The sequence below is a fragment of the Hypanus sabinus genome, chromosome 12, assembly GCF_030144855.1.
Source record: "Hypanus sabinus isolate sHypSab1 chromosome 12, sHypSab1.hap1, whole genome shotgun sequence".
NCBI classification, from domain to species: domain Eukaryota; kingdom Metazoa; phylum Chordata; class Chondrichthyes; order Myliobatiformes; family Dasyatidae; genus Hypanus; species Hypanus sabinus.
In genome coordinates this window covers 109,506,182-109,527,519 of record NC_082717.1, presented here as the reverse complement: position 1 = coordinate 109,527,519, position 21,338 = coordinate 109,506,182, and the positions used below count along the sequence as shown (strand labels likewise).

General features: G+C 38.8%; 1 protein-coding gene across 1 annotated transcript in view; it reads right to left on the bottom strand.

Annotated features, from left to right (window-relative positions):
• Window positions 1-300: 300 nt before the first annotated feature.
• Window positions 301-21,338, bottom strand: part of nrbp1 (nuclear receptor binding protein 1) — an 86,107-nt gene continuing 65,069 nt past the window's right edge. The window contains exons 7-17 of the mRNA XM_059986721.1: window positions 19,743-19,826; window positions 16,880-16,938; window positions 13,297-13,395; window positions 9,890-10,022; window positions 8,229-8,331; window positions 6,568-6,618; window positions 6,272-6,407; window positions 4,603-4,656; window positions 3,681-3,744; window positions 2,951-3,006; window positions 301-2,004 (exon numbers count right to left, since the gene is read on the bottom strand). Coding sequence (XP_059842704.1) covers window positions 1,906-2,004; window positions 2,951-3,006; window positions 3,681-3,744; window positions 4,603-4,656; window positions 6,272-6,407; window positions 6,568-6,618; window positions 8,229-8,331; window positions 9,890-10,022; window positions 13,297-13,395; window positions 16,880-16,938; window positions 19,743-19,826 — 938 coding nt within the window. The 3' untranslated portion in view covers window positions 301-1,905. The remainder of the gene's footprint in view (window positions 2,005-2,950; window positions 3,007-3,680; window positions 3,745-4,602; window positions 4,657-6,271; window positions 6,408-6,567; window positions 6,619-8,228; window positions 8,332-9,889; window positions 10,023-13,296; window positions 13,396-16,879; window positions 16,939-19,742; window positions 19,827-21,338) is intronic.

Genomic DNA, 21,338 nt, shown 5'->3' with positions numbered 1-21,338 from the left:
GTCTAGTGTGGATGTAGCCTAAATGTAAAAGTCTATTTGCACAAGGTTCGTTAACTGAAATCACATCTTCAGTATTTGGACATCAAAGTTTTTGAACTGGTTCCCCAAGAGCTCCACAGATGACAAGCAAAAGAATTTTGTCTCTTCTCTCCACCACCCCCCAGCCCCACGTATGTCTATGCATGAACTGTGACAATTAGTGCAGATACATGGCCTGCTTTTCAAGTTTTTAGTATTACAGCATGATTGAGCTTCCTGCTATTCAACTATTTATTTACAGGAACTACATGACAGGAGCAATCAAGAGAAACATTCATGAATGAACTCCAAAGAGATAGCTTGCTGCACAATTCAGAAGGGTGAATAACAAAGGAATAGTCACACACTGCTTTTTCGGTACAATATATTTGCTTCAGTGAATGCTGCATTAAATGCAGTTTGGGCTTTGAACAATGTCACAATACAGTGGTTTGCCATTCTCCAAAAATTAGAGATCCCAATTATACCCAGGCTCTCCTGACCCAGCCCAATATTTTTTTTCTTTATAACAATTACCAATCTCAGTTCCCTTTATCTCAAAATTCCATTGTCTAAATGCAGAAAGGGTTGAAAAACATTCCACACTTATACCAAAACTATAACTAAAATGACAAAATGCAAGACAATCAGAAATGGTTACTGGCAAATTGGTTTTTGCAAGTGGAATTGACCCTTCATGATACTTGCAAACCAAAACAACCAATTGTGCTTATTATTAGCTCACTGTACACTATTTGGCTCAAAATATAAGACACAAAATACAAGTCACCTCAACTTCCTTTGGCCAACAGACCTTACAGAAATACATGGCTAACAAATGTTTTACTAAATGTGCCATGACAAAAGAACCATCAGAACTATTACACAACCTCAGCCGCACAACCCAAAGTAATACATAATATGGAGTACATATCGGTATCAATGCTCAACTTTACAGACTTTACAGCTTTGAGGGGAAGAGGAGAAAGAGATTGGGAATATTGGGAAGGAAGGCTTCAATAAAGCATTCAGTTTAAACAAAGGCAGCCCCGGTGTATCAGCTGAATCTTCAAGACTTTTAACTGACAAAGAAATTTTCATTTCTGGATCAGGCATTCTAGACACCTTAAAGCAAAAAACAGTACACCTGATTTTATGTTTGATCCAGAACAATTCATCCAACTTTGACTAACCACTCAAGTACACTAAACTGGTGAAGTAAAAAGATTAGATCATTTGCTGGTTTAATGGCCATCACATTCCCCACTTTCATATGCACAAAAGTTATGCCATTAAACAAGTTCAACACTGAAAAATAGTGGGAACTTTCATAGACATGGCCTCTTAAACGCATTTGTAAGAACACTGTCATTTAAAATCACCGAGCATTCTGGATCTTGAAAAACAAATTTGCAAAGATTATACAACAGAAGAAACATGCACATTACTGGCATATATAAAGCGATACAATGTATTGAAAAAGTTCACAATAACATAGCAAGTGATTCTTCACTCGGTGCAGACCTCGCACAGTCTCCTTCACAGTCTCCACATTCAGATTAAACAGCCTCTTTCCCTTCCCCCCACCATCCCAAACCCTACTTCCAGCCCGCCTTTACCTCAGTACAGAGAAAAGCGCCTTTCCAATGTGGCAGCGCTCTGCAAGTCTTACTGCTAAATAAAATACGATAGTCACAGGGTGAAGCACAGATGGGACATAATACTGACAACAGAACTTTTCAGTGGTGGGATGTTCACCATTTGTAAATGGAGAACTCAACATCACCACACTACGACATGCAATTGAGCCTGTGGCTTCCTGTGATATCCCCTTTCGTCCATTGAAGACTGGTGATGAAGTAGTTGTACCACACAATGAATCTGTAGCTATGAAGAGACTGTGACATCGGATAGGGAACCATTCCGATTATAGAAGAATTTGCTGAAGGCATCTTCAAGCAAGGTGGTTAATCGACTCTGATCAATCTGTTCAAAAGATGGGAAGAAGCAATCATGATCAACACAAAAATGCCATAAAACTAAAACAAAATTTTCATATTTATTCAGAAATTTAGCACAATAATAGCCAAATAAGCTCATTCCACCAATTATACCCATATGACCAATTAACTAGTTTGGATTTGGATGCGGTCACAGGGAGAATGCACATACTCCGTACAGACAACGGTGCAACTGAACCCAGGTTGCTGGTGATGCAATAGGAATAATGTGAACTGCTACACTACCATGCCAACCCAGTATCTTAATTTACTTTCCTCCATTTTTAAAAAAGGCAACTTAATTGCCTATTTTATGACTTGCATTAGTAAACAGCAATCCCAGTATAATTTCTACCATATAGCCCTCCAGATAATCTTGACTATTCCAAGATTTAAACACGGAGTGCACTATCCCAGAAGTGGCAGAGAATAGACTTCAATCCCAATCTTGGTGCTGTCTGCCTGGAGTTCACACATTTCCTCTTGTTTTCCTTGTGAGTGTATGGGTTTCGTCTGCTTGCTCCAGTTCTCTCCCACATCCTAAAAGTGTGCAGATTAATCATTCACTTGAAAATGCCCCCGTGTGCAGGCAAGTGGTAGAATGGGGGGAGGAAGAGGAGCAGAAAAATGAGATCAGTGTTGAAGGATCCACTTCTACTGTATCTCTCCAGGGCCATCTAGTTTCTCCTAAGAATTGAAAACTGCAACACGACAAAAATACTGAAATGTTTATGCACATGCCCAAAAGTATGAATGATAATGGATTCTGGTTCAAAAAGTGATTTGTATCAAACTTTGCACAACTGTCAATTAACCATCTCAGTGAAATTGAGTAATGATATTAATAGTCAATATAAAGAACATAAGAGAGAACAGAAAGATCATGCTGTGTAGACATTTCAAAATTTGAAAAGCAAAATTAAGTCGCCTACCTCACTGATAAATCCCAACTGAACAAGTTCTGCTGCCAGCTCCTGGCAGCTCTCATCTATAAAGAAACATTAGCATCAATATTACTGACCGTACTTGGACATCCAGTATTCACATGTTTAGTAATCATAGCTAGCCTGCTCTTTTTGGAGCAACACACACAAAATGCTGGAGGAACTCAGCAGGCCAGGCTGCATCCATGGAAGATTACAGTCGACATTACGGGCTGAGACCCCCAGCATTTTGTATGTGTTGCTTGGATTTCCAGCATCTGCAGATTTTCTCCTGTCTGCTCTTTTTAAATTCTGTATTTCTAAACATAACTAATAGGTTTTATTTTCTTCATTCATGAAATATTTATAACTTGTTAAAAATAATCTTGAGTTTTAAGTCCTTCAGGCAATTTACAGTGTTTCATCTTACAAGTTTTGAAATCCAGTTCTGACTACTTGAGCCCAGAGGCTGCACATTGTTTTTATTGGAATTACTAGTTGGTTTTCATTGATGTCACTGATCATCTTGACTATTCCAGGACTTAAACATGGAAGTGCACTATCCCAGAACACAATGGTCTCCAAAGGGGAATAAACTACAAATCAATATTTGCCCTCACCACTAAATTACTTTCTTGAACTGGTAATTTAAATTTTGTAACATCAAATAGATCTTGGGCATCTTTGCAAAGAACCAAAATCTTCATTTGCACAAAGCAATGATCAGAATAATACATACTAGGCAACAAATCACAGCTGAGGTGTCGGTTTAGCTTGTCTTCCAGTTTCAAGAGTAGAGTTAACTGAAGGAAAAAACAATCACATCAGTGTAAATACCTCTTCTATCTTTTTCCCTCTGAACTTATTTTCCTAACAATGCAGCTTCAAAAATTCGTCATCACTTTTTCCACTGATATAACAGGTTTTGATCCTGTGATATTTTGAACTGATCAGTTTACTTGCAATTTTAAAACTATTAAATGTAACAAATTAAAATAAGGGATTACTGGCAAAAATCAGCAATAGTGAGGCTCAATTTTTGTTCAATGTATATTAACTGATATAACTTAGAACATTAAAAAAATAGAATCTAATGGCAGGACCATCTGAATTGCCAGATAGGTCCTACGCACATCTGGATTGACATGAGTAGAATGGGGGTAGATCTGGGAAAGATTCTTCATCAGTTTATTAGAAAGCACAGAGAAATATTCAGCAAGGGCAAGTACAGGGTCACCTCCAACAGTCATCCAACAGATGTGTTAAGCACAAATGCTCTTAGGATATTCTTAACAGCCACATTTTTATTTTAAAAAATGAATTTTGCTTCCCTGATACTTTGACACAGTTACTTTTACATGAAATACTTAAAATACTTAGGAGTTTAAATAATTTTAGAGTTGATAAACAACTTCTAACTTTTAGATCAATCATTGTGGAAGATAGGGGGAAGATTTTTTAAGCAAAAGGTTCTGATAGATGTTAATCAGTAAATTGTGTATCAGTGGCTATATTCTGACAATGTGAACAGTGTCATACATAGAAAACAATTAATCATCACAGAAAATGAATACACTGAAAATAAATATTTGTTGTGATGAATACATCTGTACTTAAGCTCATTCAACGCAACATGCTTATTAACAATTAAAAAAGCTTACATGATGTTTGGCTCCTTCATCAACTGGCTCAATATTGCATTGCATCTGAACAACCTGAAAATCAAGTTTAAAAAAAACAGGCTGAGAATCAGGTTTATCACAGACATATATCATGAAATTTGTTTCATGGCGGTCGTATACAAAAATCACACCAAAAATAGCAAAGATTTGGAATTACAAGGTGTGTTCATGTACTATTCAGAAATCTGATGACAGAGCAGATGATATTCTTAAAACATTGAGTGTGGGTTTTTAGGCTTAATTAAACAAACAATTCTATTTATTATCTGAAACCATCACTGAAAAGCTTTCTCCTTCCCAATTCTGACAAAGGCACTCAAGAAGACAGAAGCAAGAATAGGCCACCTGACCTACTATTTTGATAGACCAATGCAGGCTTCACATTCTCTATCACAGACCCTCCGTCCCAATGCCTTGAATTTTCAAATATTCAAAAGTTTTGAATATTTATCATGATTTGGCCTTCACAACTTCCATGGGTGAAGAAATTCTAAAACACCTTGACTATTGCCTTATCTTGAAACTATGCCACCCCGCTCCTCCATTTGAAAATCTCTGATAAAAGCATCATCTACCTTGGCAAGCCCCCTTAGGATTTTCTATGATCACCCTGAAACTTTTTTCAACAGATCGGCCTGCCCTGCTAATTTTCCAGCATTTTCAGATTTGAATATTAATGAATAGTTGTTTGCCTCATCACTGTCAAGATGAGGCCACACTCCGGTTGGAGGAACAACATATTGTATTCCATCTGGGTAGCCTCCAACCTGATGGCATGAACATAGATCTCTCGAGCTTCCAGTAATGCCCCCCACCACCCTTCTCCATCATTTCCCATTCCCTTCTCTCTCTCTCTCTCTCTCTCACCTTATCTCCTTGCCCACCCATCGTCTCTCTCTGGTGCTCCTCTTCCCTTTTCTTTCTTCCATGGTTTTCTGTCTTTCACCAATTAGCTTCCCAGCTCTTTACTTCATCCCTCCCCCTTCAGAATTCACCTATCGCCTTGTGTTTCTCGCTCCCCTCCCCCCCACCTTTTAAATCTACTACTCAGTTTTTTCTCTCCAGTCCTGCAGAAGGGTCTCAGCCCAAAATGTCAACTGTACTCTTTTTCATAGATGCTGCCTAGCCTGCTGAGTGCCTTCAGCATCTTGTGTGTGTTGATTGGATTGCCAGCATCTGCAGATTTTCTTTTGTTTGTCAACAAATACAAAAGATTACTGATTGGAACTAATTCGCTGAAATATTTGGAAAATCTAGGACTGAAACCACTGTAATTTGCTTCCTTTCCAAATCAGTGCATAGTGGCTATGCACGTGAATACAATTCTCAAAGTGTACTATATAGTGATAAAACCTGGCAAAAGATCTTCAGCAATTAGGAATAGACTAACTAGATTTATAGTGCTGGTTTCTCAGCGCAGCTTCAATATTTCGTTGATAACAATCTGTCACCATGGGGAAACAACTAAAAGATTCAAGTGAGCCCATCATCACCTCTCATCCCACTGGGAATGAATAACAAATCTGACTTTGTCAACATAAGCATCACATCCAAAATGAGCATAAACGAAGTTTCTAAGGCTGCAACCTCAGCTGGAAGGCAATTTGGTCAAAGACTGGAACCTTTAAGGGTGCATGTAATTTCTTACCTTCCTGGTCTCCAGTTCTGCAGGTTCCGGCGTAGGTGTTTTCACAGACGGTGGGATGATGGGTGATGTTACAGCCTCCTGCTGTGGCTGCTGAGGCATGGGCATCCCAAATGCAGTCAAAGGATAAATGCCATTCCTTCAGGTTGAAGTTAAAGATCAAAGGTCACTGATATAACACAGTATAGAAAACAAACTCCTTTCAGGTCATTCAACCTCATTTCTAAAATGAATAAACCTGGAATTTAATTTAAACTAAACAACTACAATTAAAATCAACCCTACTGTGGAATGCTTACCTCACATCCTCTAAAAATTTATCTAACTCCAGTGCAGGAAACTGGGAGAATCTGTGGGTGAGGGAAAAAAAAGGTGGTCTAAGAAAACATGCAAAACATTGTTTAATTTGAAATAAATTCAAATGAAAAGTTTAAATTTCATGAATATATTAGGTGTCTAAAATACATATTTAAAAATGGCTTGTTAACTCATGTTTATATCCATGGATGCTGCCTGACCTACTGAGTTCCTCCAGCATTCTGTGTATATATATCTTCACATACTACCTTGAGATTCTGTAATGTATCAGGAAATTAGTAAACAATGAATCCCATCACAGAACTTGCACTTCATTGAGATGACTGCAGCCTGCCTGCAAATGAAGTGAAGGAATGGTACGACCAAAACTGAAGGTAAAAACTTAATTGTAAAATGAAATCAAATACATCTATAAAGCATCAGTAATGATTGGTGCAGATACACTTAGATTATACCTAGCATTTGTAGATATTACAACAGAACCTCACCCAGTTCAGACTGTGCATGTGGAATCAGGGTATCAATGTAGATTGAGAGTTGGGTGACAGAATACAGCAGGAACAAATTGGTGTGTTTGTTTGGCAGGAAGTAACTGGAAGTACAAGTATATCAGTTCAGTGCTGGTTCAGCAGAGACTCAAGATCAATAAAGGAATGTTCCAATTTTGTGTAGCAATTATTGACGATCCATATCAATGATTTACCTTCTGAATGTGCCGAGCATTGTGAACATGCTATGTTGGCATTCACTTGTGGGCTGCCCCCAGCTCATTCTTAGATGCATTCCACTGTACGTTTCAATAAACATGAGATCATTTGAGATAATAGTATGGATAACAGTTTAGCTGACTTGCAGAAGGCAAAAAATGGGAACAAAGGGGACCTTTGCTGCTCGACTGTCAGGAACTAGTAGCGCTCCAAAAGGAAATATATGTGATAATTAAATCTGAATCTGTCCATAAGGACCAAATGTAACATTAAGTTTGCTGAAGACATGAAACTGCATGTTATGGATATGCAGGATATGGATACTGGAACAATGGTGGAGAAATGCATTAAGTTGAGCAGCATGATGACATAGTGGTTAGTGTAATGCTATTACAGTGCCAGTGGCTCATGTTCAATTCCACCGATGTCTGTAAAGAATTTGTATTTTCTCCCCTTGACTGCATGGGTTTCTTCTAGGTGCTCAGATTTTCTAACACATTCCAAAGACCTATAGATTAGTTGATCACTATGGGTGTCATTTGGTAGAGCAGGCTCATTGAGTCCAAAGGGTCTGTAACCACACTATCCCTAAATAAATTTAAGTGTGGGAGGAAAGGAACTGTCAACATTCGGGGTTGAAACTCCGCAATGGAGCTTGCTGCTTGACCCAGAGTTCTTCTTGCTGATTGTTAGCAGCAATATCAAAATATGGGTCAAAATATCAAATTAGCTTAGCTCTTTTCAGTAGGGATAAAAAACGTTGGTTGTACCTGCCTACCCGATCTGTACTCCTTCTGCATCATGCTGGAAAATCTCTGTTAGAACTATACACCTGATCTATAAACCTTCTGCATCACAGTGGAAAATCTCTGTTAGAATTACAAACCTGATCTGTACTCCTGCATCATGGTGGAAAATCTGTTAGAACTACATACCTGATCTGTACCCCTTCTGCATCACGGTGGAAAATCTCAGCTAGAACTGCAGTCATGTCCATGTTTTTTGTTATTTCTTCCAAAGCATTTTCAGGAATCATATCTACGAATGAGAAAACTGCATTAAAATCATATTCAGCCAATGATTTGAAATCCATTTCAATATAGCAAAGAAACTGGTCCAACAGTAAATTTAATTAAACAAAAGCAAACAGCTTTTCTTTAAAGAAGTCACAAGATATAAAGACAGTGCCATTCAAGTAAAACTCCTTTCAGAAAGGTGACAAAATCAAGGAGTACTTGAGAAATTGCATGGCTCATGGGGCACCAGGACCCCCACATGGCAAAGTGGAAGCAGTACAGTTGGGGTAGCCTACGTCTGAATATTTCTAGGGTCAATGATGCAGCTAGCTTCAAAACCAGGAAACTAAGTAAATGGGCCAAGGGACCAAGGTTGTGAAGGAGTAGTGAAGGATAGGATCAAGGACCAGCTGATTAATAGTTCACCAGACTAGATGGTCTGAAGGGCCTGTTTCTGTGCTGCAATGTTCTATGATTCCAAGTGTTAACTTAGGAAATAATAACCAGACTGAAAGGAAAGGAGAATGTAAGAACAAAGAATAAATCAGCTGATAAGACTAGAGGCTACAGAAATGTGCAAAAGGTACTGTAACCACACACAAATAAAAGTGTGACCTAACAGCCATTAGAAGGATTAAGATATTAATATTTGGGGGGGGGGGGCAGGGTAAGGTAAGGAAAAGGAAGCTAGAATGATGAAGGAATGTCTCCATTAATGACAGTCTAAGAACAAGAAGATTGTCTATGGTCAGGAGACCAAGCTGAGGGAGTGGTTCGGATGACGATGAGAAACAAATGCAATGAAGTCACTTATGGGACTAATAGCCAATATTTTTCCAATCCAGATTTCACTATGAAGACTTTGCAAACTCTTAAATATGTTTAGAAGAAACAAAAGCAACAAGCTTATTTTACATTCATGACTTTCATGGATGTATAACGCAAAGATGAAAGTAAATGCACGAAGGATGCACTGTGACTGTCTACTTTAGTATACAAAGCACTCTCATATCCCCCATCAGCTACCAGCTCTCGCTCTAAACTTTCCCTTCACCTTCTACTTTAAAGAGGCGGCCACCTCCCCCCTCTCCTTCCAGTCCAGGTTAAGGTCACGACCCAAAATGTTGACTGTTCACTTCCCTCCACAGATGCTGTCTAACATGCTGAGTAATAAAAAAGTTAATTCAGGCAGAGAAGGAGTGGATTTTGAAATCCCAGCAAATGCAAAGAGAATTAGCCAAATAAAGTTTGTAAATGTGGATACTGAGCAAATAACAACTATCTCAATTCTTCTCTTGCAAGATATGGCACACAAACCAAGCTCAATGAAAACAAAGAGGGTTACAGGCCTTTAAGTTGTAAAGAAGCATTTTGAATTCTACTGCAAATTAATGTTTCACAACAAGATCAAGTCACATTTGATATATCAACTCAAAACATTTATCATTTTCTTCATTACTTGATCTGCTTATTTTTAGCATATTCTGTCTTTAGTTCAATTTCTAAATTTTAGAATTCAGTGCAGAATAAAAGTGTTACATGAATCAAAGATGATCATTTAAATTTACATAAGTACTTACGAGGATGACTGACAATACAATGTGCTGCTAACAACTTTAATGAAGGTACTTCAAATAGAGCTGGGTGAAAAAGTAGTTCTCGGGCAGTGGGACGTTTAACAGGATCAACCTCCAAACATTTTTGAATAAATTCCTGTCATGAAAGGAGTCAAGAGAAAGTGCATTTAAACCACTGATATTCAGTGGCCTATTATACTAGCTTCTTACCACTAGGAGCATATTATGAATAAGTGCTCTAATTCAGTAAGTACACCCTCAACTTTGGACTATACATTTGGCATAAAGTAACAATTCCCATTGTTCAGTCTTTTTATCTTAAACAATTCTACTACGCTGATTAAATTCTACCTTGTGTTTCAGAGTAACATTTCAAACAGTTCAAGCAGCAATGGGATTGGATTTTTATTTTGTGTACATGTACTGTAATGACTGATCATCTATACTCTGATTACCTCCAGTATAACAGTCAAAGTTTATGCACACAACAGCCACTCCACTGACTCATGATCATACCTAACAATTTTTAAAATAATACAGTATCAAGTATTGTCTTAAAGCATCCAAATGCTTCTACATCAGCTACAGTGCCTATAAAAGGTATCCCCCCCCTCCTTGGAAGCTTTCATGTTTTATATTTTGCAACATTGAATCACAGAGGATTTAATTTGGCTTTTTGACGCTGATCAAAGAAAAAAGACTTGTGTCAAAGTGAGAACAGATCTCTCCACAGTGATCTAAATTCATTACAAATATAAAACACAAAATAATTAATTGCACAAGTATTCACCCCCCCCCCCCCCCAGTGAATATTTAGTGGATGCACCTTTGGCAGCAATTACAGCCTTGACTCTGTGTGGAAGGGTCTCTATCAGCTTTGCAAATCTGGACACTGCAATTTTTCCCCATTCATCTTTATAAAACTGCTCAAGCTCTGTCAGATTGAATTGGGATCTTGAGTGAACAGCCCTTTTCAAGTCCAGCCACAAATTGTCAATTGGATTGAGGTTTGCACTCGGACTTCGCCAATCCAGGACATTAACACTGTTGTTTATAAGCCTTTCCTGTGTAGTTTTGCCTTTATACTGAGGTCACTGTGTTGCTGGAAAACAAATTTCCCAAGTCACAATTCTCTTGCACACTGCATCAGGTTTTACTCCAGAATTTTTTACTGCATTCATTTTACCCTCTACCAGGGTCTGCTGCAGTGAAGCATCCCCACAGAATGATGCTGCCACCACCATGCTTCAGGGTAGGGATGATGTGTTTTTGATGATGTGTGGCTTACACCAAATATAGTGTTTAGTCTGATGGCCAAAAAGCTTAATTTTGATTTCATCAAACCACAGAACCCTCTTCCAGCTGATTTGAGGGTCTCCCACAGGCCTTCTGGCAAACTCTAGCTTACATTTCATGTGAGATTCTTCCTCCCCCCCCCCCCCCCATTAGTGGCTTTCTCTTTGCCACTCCGCCATAAAGCTTCAACTCGTGAAGCACCAGGGTAACAATTGTATGCACAGTCTCTCCTTTCTCAGCCATTTAAGCTTGTAACTCCTCTAAAGCTGACATAGGTCACTTGGTGGCCTACGTCACTTTTCACCCTTCTTGCACGATCACTCAATTTTTGAAGACTGCTGCCATCTTCTTTACATTTCTTGATGATTGACTCAACTGTACTCCAAGGGGTATTCAGTGACTTGGAAATCTTCTTGTATTCATCTCCTTACTTGTGTTTTTCAATAACCTTTTCATGGAGCTGCTTGGAGTGTTCTTTTGTCTTCATGGTGTAGTTTTTGCCAAGGTACCTACTCACCAGAAGTTAGACCTTCCAGATACAACTGTATTTTTACTACAGTCAATTGAAACAACTTGTCTGCACATGGGTCTTCAAAACCAAATCTCCATTTATCTAATTTTGTGACATCTAAACCCAACTGGCTGCACCAGTGATGATCTGGTTGCCATATTAAATGGGGATGAATACCAACGCAATCAACTACTGTTCTTTACATTTGTAATTAATTTAGATCGGTTCAAAGAGATCTGTTTTCACTTTTTGTGTTGCACAGTGTCAAAAAAGTCAAATTAAATCCAGTGCGTAATTCAATGTTGTAAAACAATAAAACACAACTTCCGGGGGTGGGGGAGAAGAGAGCAAATACTTTTCATAGGCACTGTATCTTTAATGGAAATGTCATACACACTAAATTAAAAAAAGCTTCACCAAGCAACACTGCTCAATCACTCAAAAAAAAAAGCCCTAGTGCACTTGTAAAGCAGATGAAAAGTTCCTACCTATAGTATTTAACCAAATCCTTATGAATGAACACTTGAAAATACCCCACCCTCAAAAACAGTATATCCAAATAGTTGTTTTAAATTAGATTATGGCGAATATCCAATTGTTTCCATAGATCTGCAACATAAATCACTGATCTAATCTATTTCAAACTCACTAAACAGATTTCTGCCAAGTGCATGCTATAAAATGAGTCAGATAATATCAACCATGTCCTCAACCCGTGGCTGAAAAGTTATAGCCAATAAAGTCCCAGTACCTTGGAAACAGTCATGGCCAAGAAGAACTTAAATGAGAAAGCTGTACTCAAAGTAGCTTAATAGAAGTACTCAATTAACACTTCTCAAAGTGGGGTGGTGGTCTGATCAATAATGAAAAGGAATGAACATAATACAGGAAATATACAAATTTTAAATACATCATAAAATGTGTCTTTTACTAACATATCATAATTATATTCTTTTGAATCAAGTAATCCAAATTAAATTTTGAGTGGAAAAATGTCACAGCAGTTGGCATTGCCATCTCACAGCTTTAAAGACCCAGGTTTGATCCTGACCTTGGGTGCTGTCACATTCCCTCATAACGTTTCTCCTGGGTACTCCGGTTTCCTCATGGTGCCAAAGCCATGCTGGTTGATTAACTGACTAAGTGTAGGGTATGGCAGGAGAATCCAGGTGAGAAAAGAGTTGACGGGCATCCACGATGCCAACTCTATTCAGAAGGTGTTAATGACTGGCTGTGTGATATTAAATTCACAAACAACTGCACCTTGCCTTAGAAATGCATGTCTCCATGTTAAGTAAGAACTTGCTGAAGAACACTTTACATCCTTCCACACATTTTAACCAACATAATAATACACTTACAAAAAAAATTAGTTAATTTAAATGAAGTGGAAATCTAAAATCTGAAACCACCTGATTCCATCACTGACATCTAGTCGTATTAGCAAAAGTAAAGTTCAGTACCATCACAAATCACTCATGCAGATGAGTTTTCACGTAGCCTAATTGAAATGTGGTCTGATGAAACTACAAACAAAATGCATGGCTCACAACTGAGTGAATGAATGTTGTGCTTAAATTCAGTAAAATACGGCAATACATACTCTTTGTAGAGTGTCTTCAAGTAACTGAATTGCATTATTGATTGCTTCTTGTGACACATAGGATGAGTCTCCATTACCCTGGATCTCCAATACTGCCATCTAGAAGAGCAAAGAGTGACTGATGAATTCAGCCAAATTGGACGGTCTACTTCAATTAGTTGAAACTAAAGCACTAATGCAAAAACTATTTACGACTATTTGTTCATCTCCCTAATTTCCTTCAAATTAACAGCAATAAATCACAAGTATACTCCCATAAAAGGCACATCTCCCAATAAACAGCAATATCATAACCTGATCATATTCCAAGATCACACTAGCATAAGTTTTCCTATTTCTTTCAGCAGCAGCTAGTATAAAAGATTAAAGACCAAAAGTTAAATTGTGAGTCTTATTTCAGCTGTTCTAAAAAACGTTAGCGTTGAAACATCTAGCAAGCAGTATAAAACTGAGTGCTGACGGAATGCTCACTCATCATCCATTCATTTGTGCCCACTGGGCTTTGATATTTCCACTGGCCAAGTTCAAATCAGACATGGCTTAGAAGAAAACTAGAAAGTGGTTTGGAACTTAACAGAATCAATTCATTTTTAAAGGGAGAGTTTCTTGTGGACAAAAGTGCCATCTGAGATAAATGTTGTTTTCTTCAAAAGTTTAGCTGCCCCCAAACTGAATTTCCCATTCCTCACCAATTGAGGTATGTATGTCCCTCATGATTTTATAAGGTAGATGGTTTCAAAATTACTTCAGCCAGAGGGTGGCAAGTCTGTGGAATTCATTGCCACAGACAGCACTGGGTACAGTGGCATGGAAAAGTTGGGCACCCAGGTCAAAATTTCTGTTACTGTGAATAGCTGAGCGAGTAAAAGATGACCTGAGTTCCAAAAGGCATAAAGTTAAAGATGATACATTTCTTTAATATTTTAAGCAAGATTACTTATTTCCATCTTTTACAGTTTCAAAATAACAAAAAAGGAAAAGGGCCTGAAGCAAAAGTTTGGGCACCCTGCATGGTCAGTACTTAGCAACACCTTTGGCAAGTATCACAGCTTGTAAGCGCTTTTTGTAGCCAGCTAAGAGTCTTTCAATTCTTGTTTGGGGTATTTTCGCCCATTCTTCCTTACAAAAGGCTTCCAGTTCTGTGAGATTCTTGGGCCATCTTTCATGCACTGCTCTTTTGAGGTCTATCCACAGATTTTCGATGATGGGACTGTGAGGGCCACATGGCAAAACCTTCAGCTTGTTCCTCTTGAGGTAGTCCATTGTGGATTTTGAGGTGTGTTTAGGATCATTATCCTGTTGTAGAAGCAATCCTCTTTTCATCTTCAGCTTTTTTTTTCACACATGGTGAAATGTGTGCTTCCAGAATTTGCTGGTATTTATTCATTCTTCCCTCTACCAGTGAAATGTTCCCCATACCAATGGCTGCAAAAAAGTCAAAGCATGATTGATCCACCCCCGTACTTAACAGAGGTGTTCTTTTCATGAAATTCTGCACCTTTTTTTCTCCAAACATACCTTTGCTCATTGCGGCCATAAAGTTCTATTTGAACTTCATCAGTCCACAAGACTTGTTTCCAAAATGCATCAGGCTTGTTTAGATGTTTCCTTACAAACTTCTGACGCTGAATTCTGTGGTGATGATGCAGGAAAGGTTTTCTTCTGATGACTCTTCCATTAAGGTCATATTTGTGCAAGTGTCATTGCACAGTAGAACAGTGCACCACCACTCCAGAGTCTGCTAAATCTTCCTGAAGATCTTTTGCAGTCAAACGGGGGTTTGATTTGCCTTCCTAGCAATCCTACAAGCAGTTCTCTCGGAAAGTTTTCTTGGTTTTCCAGACTTCAACTTGACCTCCACCATTCCTGTTAACTGTCATTTCTTAATTACATTACAAACTGAGGAAATGGCTACCTGAAAACACTTCGCTATCTTCTTATAGCCTTCTCCTGCTTTGTGGGCATCATTTATTTTAATTTTCAGAGTGCTAGGCAGCTGCTTAGAGGAGCCCATGGCTGCTTATTGTTGGGGACAAAGTTTGAGGAGTCAGGGTATCTATAAAGCATTGAAATTTGCATCACCTAGCCTTTCTTAATGATGACTGTGAACAAGCCATAGCCCTAACAAGCTAATTAAGGGCTGAGCCCTTGGTAAAAGTTATGAGAGCTCAAATCTCTTGGGGTACCCAAACTTTTGCATGATGCTCCTTTCCTTTTTCTCCACACTCTAAAATGTACAGAACAAAAATAATACACTAACCTTGCTTAAAATGTTGAAAAGAATGTTTCATCTTTAACTTTATGACTTTTGGAGATCAGTTCATCGTCTACTCACTTAACTATTCACAGTAACAAAGATTTTGACCAGGGGTGCCCAAACTTTTGCATGCCACTGTATATTTAAAGCGAAATTGATGCATTATTGATTAATCAGGGCATCAAAGATTACTGGGAGAAGGCAGCAGAATGGTGTTGAGAGGGGGATAACAATCAGCCACGATGGTACAGTCCAGGGTAGGGGAGTCTAAAGCTAGAGGACACAAGTTTGTGAGATGAGGAAAGAAACTTTAAAAGTACCTGAAGCATAAACCCCCCCCCCCCACCAAGAGAGTTGTGATGGGTAACTAACTGGCTTCTAACTGGTTGCATCACTGTTTGGTATGAAGGGGGTCACTAGACAAGATCAAGAAATGCTGCAGAAAATTGTAATCTCTGCCAGCTCCACCATGGGCACTAGCCTCCCCAGCATCCAGGACATCCTCAAAAGGTTGCTCCAATCATTAAGGTTCCCCTCACACAAGCCATGCCCTCTTCTCAATGCTACCATCAAGGTGGTGATATAGGCACCTGAAAACAATAGACTTTGATTGGCCATTGAACCCATGAACACAAATTCTCGTTTAATTTTTATACTTATCATAATTATAATTTATTATAATGTACTGCCATGTACTGCTACCACAAAGTAACATATGCCAGTGATATGAAACCTAATTCTGATATGTGGAACATGCTGCCAAAGGAAGCTGTAAACAGACATAATTGCAACATTTAAAAGACATTTGGGCAGGTTAATAAACAGGAACTTTTAGAGAGATATCAGCCAAATGCATGAAAATTAGACTAGCACAGATGGACAGCAGGGTCAGCTTGGAGAAATTGGGCTGGGGAGCAAGCTTCTATGACAATGATTTGAGTGACTGGACGTCATCAAGCTGCCAAAAGGAAATTGCTCTGTGACTTGAAAAAGCTGTTTAGTTTATAATGGACTGAAATCTACATGTTATTCAGGCTGAGATAGTTATTGGACAGTTATAAGTGAAAATTATAAATGAATGATGGCAGCTAAAGATAAAATAAATTGCTGCATTTTATATTAAAATATATTGCATCAGCACAGATATAAATTTCCTATATAAGGTAGGAACCATTTTTAACAAGGTTCCATTTGGAAGGATCAAGGGAACAGGAAACAATCTTCAGGGGTTTTTGTTTGGCAAAAATACAAAGTTAAAGCATCACAAATTTCCGTTTAATTTCTCCCTTCCCTCAAATGTAATTTTCAAACATAATAACAACATACCTCTAATGCACACATTCCAAATGAATAAATATCAACAGCCGTAGTCACATTTGTTACAGCTATAAAAGACATAACCAGCATTAGAATACAAATTCCATACACTTCAAAGATTAGTATTCAAGATTGCTTAGTTATTCCCTGTACACAGGTGTAAAGGAGGATAAAATAATTGTTACTCCAGATCCAACGTAGCACTAAAAGACGCAAAAGGCAAAGAACACAGTAATAATTAGAATAGAATACTGGAGGGGCAGGGATTCAGGAGAATGTGGGGAAAATAAAATGGAGATGATCAGGGACATTGTATAGCTAGACTACACAAGTTAAAATTGTAATTGCAGGATGTTCTAATGTAGCTATCCACATTGTTTAGTAATACACCGAAAGACAATATTGAACATGTCCTTTATAGACAATAGGTGCAGAAGTAGACCATTTGGCCCTTCGAGCCTGCACCGCCATTTTGAGATCATGGCTGATCATCTATTATCAATACCCGGTTCCTGCCTTGACCCCATATCCCTTGATTTCCCCTATCCATAAGATACCTATCTAGCTCCTTCTTGAAAGCATCCAGAGAATTGGCTTCCACTGCCTTCCAAGGCAGTGCATTCTATACCCCCACAACTCTCTGGGAGAAGAAGTTTTTCCTTAACTCTGTCCTAAATGACCTACCCCTTATTCTCAAACCATGCCTTCTGGTACTGGACTCTCCCAGCATCTGGAACATATTTCCTGCCTCTATCTTGTCCAATCCCTTAATAATCGTATATGTTTCAATCAGATCCCCTCTCAATCTCCTTAATTCCAGCGTGTACAAGCCCAGTCTCTCTAACCTCTCTGCATAAGACAGTCCAGACATCCCAGGAATTAACCTCGTGAATCTACGCTGCACCTCCTCTACAGCCAGGATGTAACCCTGGCAACCAAAACTGTATACAACACTCCAGGTGTGGTCTCACCAGGGCTCTGTACAAATGCAAGAGGATTTCCTTGCTCTTGTACTCAATTCCCTTTGTAATAAAGGCCAACATTCCATTAGCCTTCTTCACTGCCTGCTGCACTTGCTCATTCACCTTCAGTGACTGATGAACAAGGACTCCTAGATCTCTTTGCATTTCTCCCTTACCTAACTCTACACCGTTCAGATAATAATCTGCCTTCCTGTTCTTACTCCCAAAGTGGATAACCTCACACTTATTCACATTAAACATCATCTGCCAAGTATCTGCCCACTCACCCAGCCTATCCAAGTCACCCTGAATTCTCCTAACATCCTCATCACGTCACACTGTCACCCAGCTTAGTATTATCAGCAAATTTGCTGATGTTATTTCCAATGCCTTCATCCAAATCATTGACGTAAATTGTAAACAGCTGTGGTCCCAATACCGAGCCCTGTGGCAGCCCACTAGTCACCACTTGCCATTCCGAGAAACACCCATTCACCGCTACCCTTTGCTTTCTATCTGCCAACCAGTTTTCTATCCATGTCAATGTCTTCCCCCCGATGCCCTGAGCTTTGATTTTACCCACCAATCTCCTATCTGGGACCTTATCAAATGTCTTCTGAAAATCGAGGTACACTACATCCACTGGATCTTCCCCGTCTAACTTTCTGGTTACATCCTTGAAAAACTCCAACAGATTAGTCAAGCATGATTTACCTTTGGTAAATCCATGCTGGCTCGGCCCAATCCTATCACTGCTATCTAGATATGCCACTATTTCATCTTTAATAATGGACTCTAGCATCTTCCCCACCACCGATGTCAGGCTGACAGGTCGATAGTTCTCTGTTTTCTCCCTCCCTCCTTTCTTAAAAAGTGGGATAACATTAGCCATTCTCCAATCCTCAGGAACTGATCCTGAATCTAAGGAACATTGGAAAATGATTACCAATACATCCGCAATTTCCAGGGCCACCTCCTTCAGTACCCTAGGATGCAGACCATCTGGACCTGGGGATATGTCAGCCTTCAGTCCCATCAGTCTACTCATCACCGTTTCCTTCCTAATGTCAATCTGTTTAATTTCCTCTGTTACCCTATGTCCTTAGCCCTATGGTGTGTCTGAATTTTTATTTCATCCAATATAAGGCTTTTCAGTTGAAAAAGCAGCCAAAATAATGCTCCTTGCCCATAAAGTTTGAAGTAAAACTGTGCTGGAATCATTCACTGGTCTACTTCAGCAAATAGATAAAACTTCGTTCAGCAAAACTGGCTAGCGGGAAGTCTGGATTCTCTGGCTTTGCCAGAGTAAACCCAAACACTATTCAACAAATACAGTATTTCCTCCTTTGTAAAACATGATCAATTTGAAAGTGTCCCTTTAAAAAGGGCATATCAAAATCTACAACAGATTTCAGCAAAATAGGTGTGTAATAAGAAAGTTGTATTTATGAGATGAACTTTTACTGTGATAAGTTTGATAAGGAAAGAAAAGCTTTTTAAAAAAAATGTAAAGGATGAAATCAATTTGTATTTTCTCTTTGAATGCCCCCCTCCCAATTTTTAACTAATGAGCTGTGTATAAGAATGGGGATAGGAAGAATACTATACTCTTGACTCTGGTACTAGTGAAAAACAGCAATAAAAGCAGCTGACAAGATCTAAAATTGAGTATATCCAACATGCAGCCAAAATAAAGACCTACTTATTTGGATGCTACTTTCTACAAAAAAAAATCAAGAATCAAGAAAAACTGGAAGATGGCATGCAAAAATGAAACAAACTATCCTTTCTCAAGCACTAGATCCTTTTTAAAACTCTATCCTGTTTGTAAGCAATAGTGAAGTTGCCCTATTTAAAATCAATAACCAATCTGATTTGTGGATTAAATCATTTTGTAATCTGTTCCTTACCTCCATATTCTGGGGCAAAAAAGTGCAGGTTCTTCTGTTCCTCTCTACAGGTTTTCACATGGTTATTAATTGTATCTGGTGCAACTGCAAAGTAATATTCAGAGGTTAGATAAAGATGAAAATATTTATACAATGTTGCAGTCATTATTCAATCTAAGACAGATTAAAACATTATACAAACTACTTTGCTCCCCCTCTCCTGACTAAAGGTGTTGGCAATTCCATGAAGAATATCAATCATTCTTTACTCAGTCAGATCAATAAGTTGCAGAATGATTGCAGGCAAACCACAATCAAGGTCCAGATGCACACTGAAACCCAACCAACATCACTTCAATTGACATAAATTGATATACAAGCAGGCTTTTTCCACTGAGGTTAGGGGAGCGAAAAAAAAGGGACATGGGTTAAGGGGGAAAGGGGAAAAGTTTAAAGGGATCATGGGGGGGGGTGGCTTCTTCACACAGAGTGGCGGGAGTGTGGAATGAGCTGCCAGATGAAGTGGGAAATGTGGGCTCACTTTTAACATTTAAGAAAAACTTAGACAGGTACATGGATGAGAGGTGTATGGAGGGATAAGGTCCAGGTGCAGGGCAGTGGGACGAGGCAGAAAAATGGTTAGGCACAGCCAAGATGGGCCAAAAGGCCTGTTTCTGTGCTGTAATGTTCTATGGTACTGAGCAAGGTGCCATTCTTGAGTGCGCCCTATTTACCTGCATTTTGCCCATATATCTAAAACTTACTATTTATTTACCTGTCGTAATGTCCTTTAAACACTGTAATCGCTTCTGCATTTGCTTCCTGTGGTAGATTGCTCCACATTGTAACAGCCATACAATTGCCCTTCAAACAATTTTCCCCCTCTTATTAAACAATTCCCACTAGTTATAAACTCTCCTACCCTAAGAAAAAGACCATGACCATCCAACTTATCTAGGCCCTTCAATATTATAAACGTCCATGATTACCTCTCAGTTTCATTCGCTCAAGCATGAAAATATCTTGGCCTACCCAACCTCTCCCTGATATAAATCAAGCCCTCCAGTCCCAGTAAAATCCTTGTGAATCCTTTCTGCACTTTAACTTAATCACATCCTTCCTATAGTGCAATGACCAGAACTACAGACAATATTCTAGGTCTGGTCTGGTCTCTTTTGAAGCTGTGACAGGATGTCCCATTTCTTGTGCTCTATGTCCTGCTCAATGAAGGCAACATACCAGACACATCCTTCACTGCCTATCTACCTGTGTTGCTACTTACATGGAATGGTGTACACCTTGGTCTCTCTGTTCCACCACACTCTCCCAGGACCATTACTCACTGTATCCCCATGTCCTGGTTTAACTTCACAAAATTCACCTATATATGCCCAAGTTAAACTCCAAACTAATAATAGTATAGTGCATAATATCCACTCAGTAATTAATATCATAAAACAATTATAATCCTGAATAATTCCTCAAAAATGCATAGTACGATTTATGTAAAGTTGCAGGGCAGAACATCTGAACCCATGAAGCCCCTGTACAACTTCAACAGAAATTGAAGACATTTACTGTATTGAAAATATTGTGTTCATTAGCACTAAGAGGATA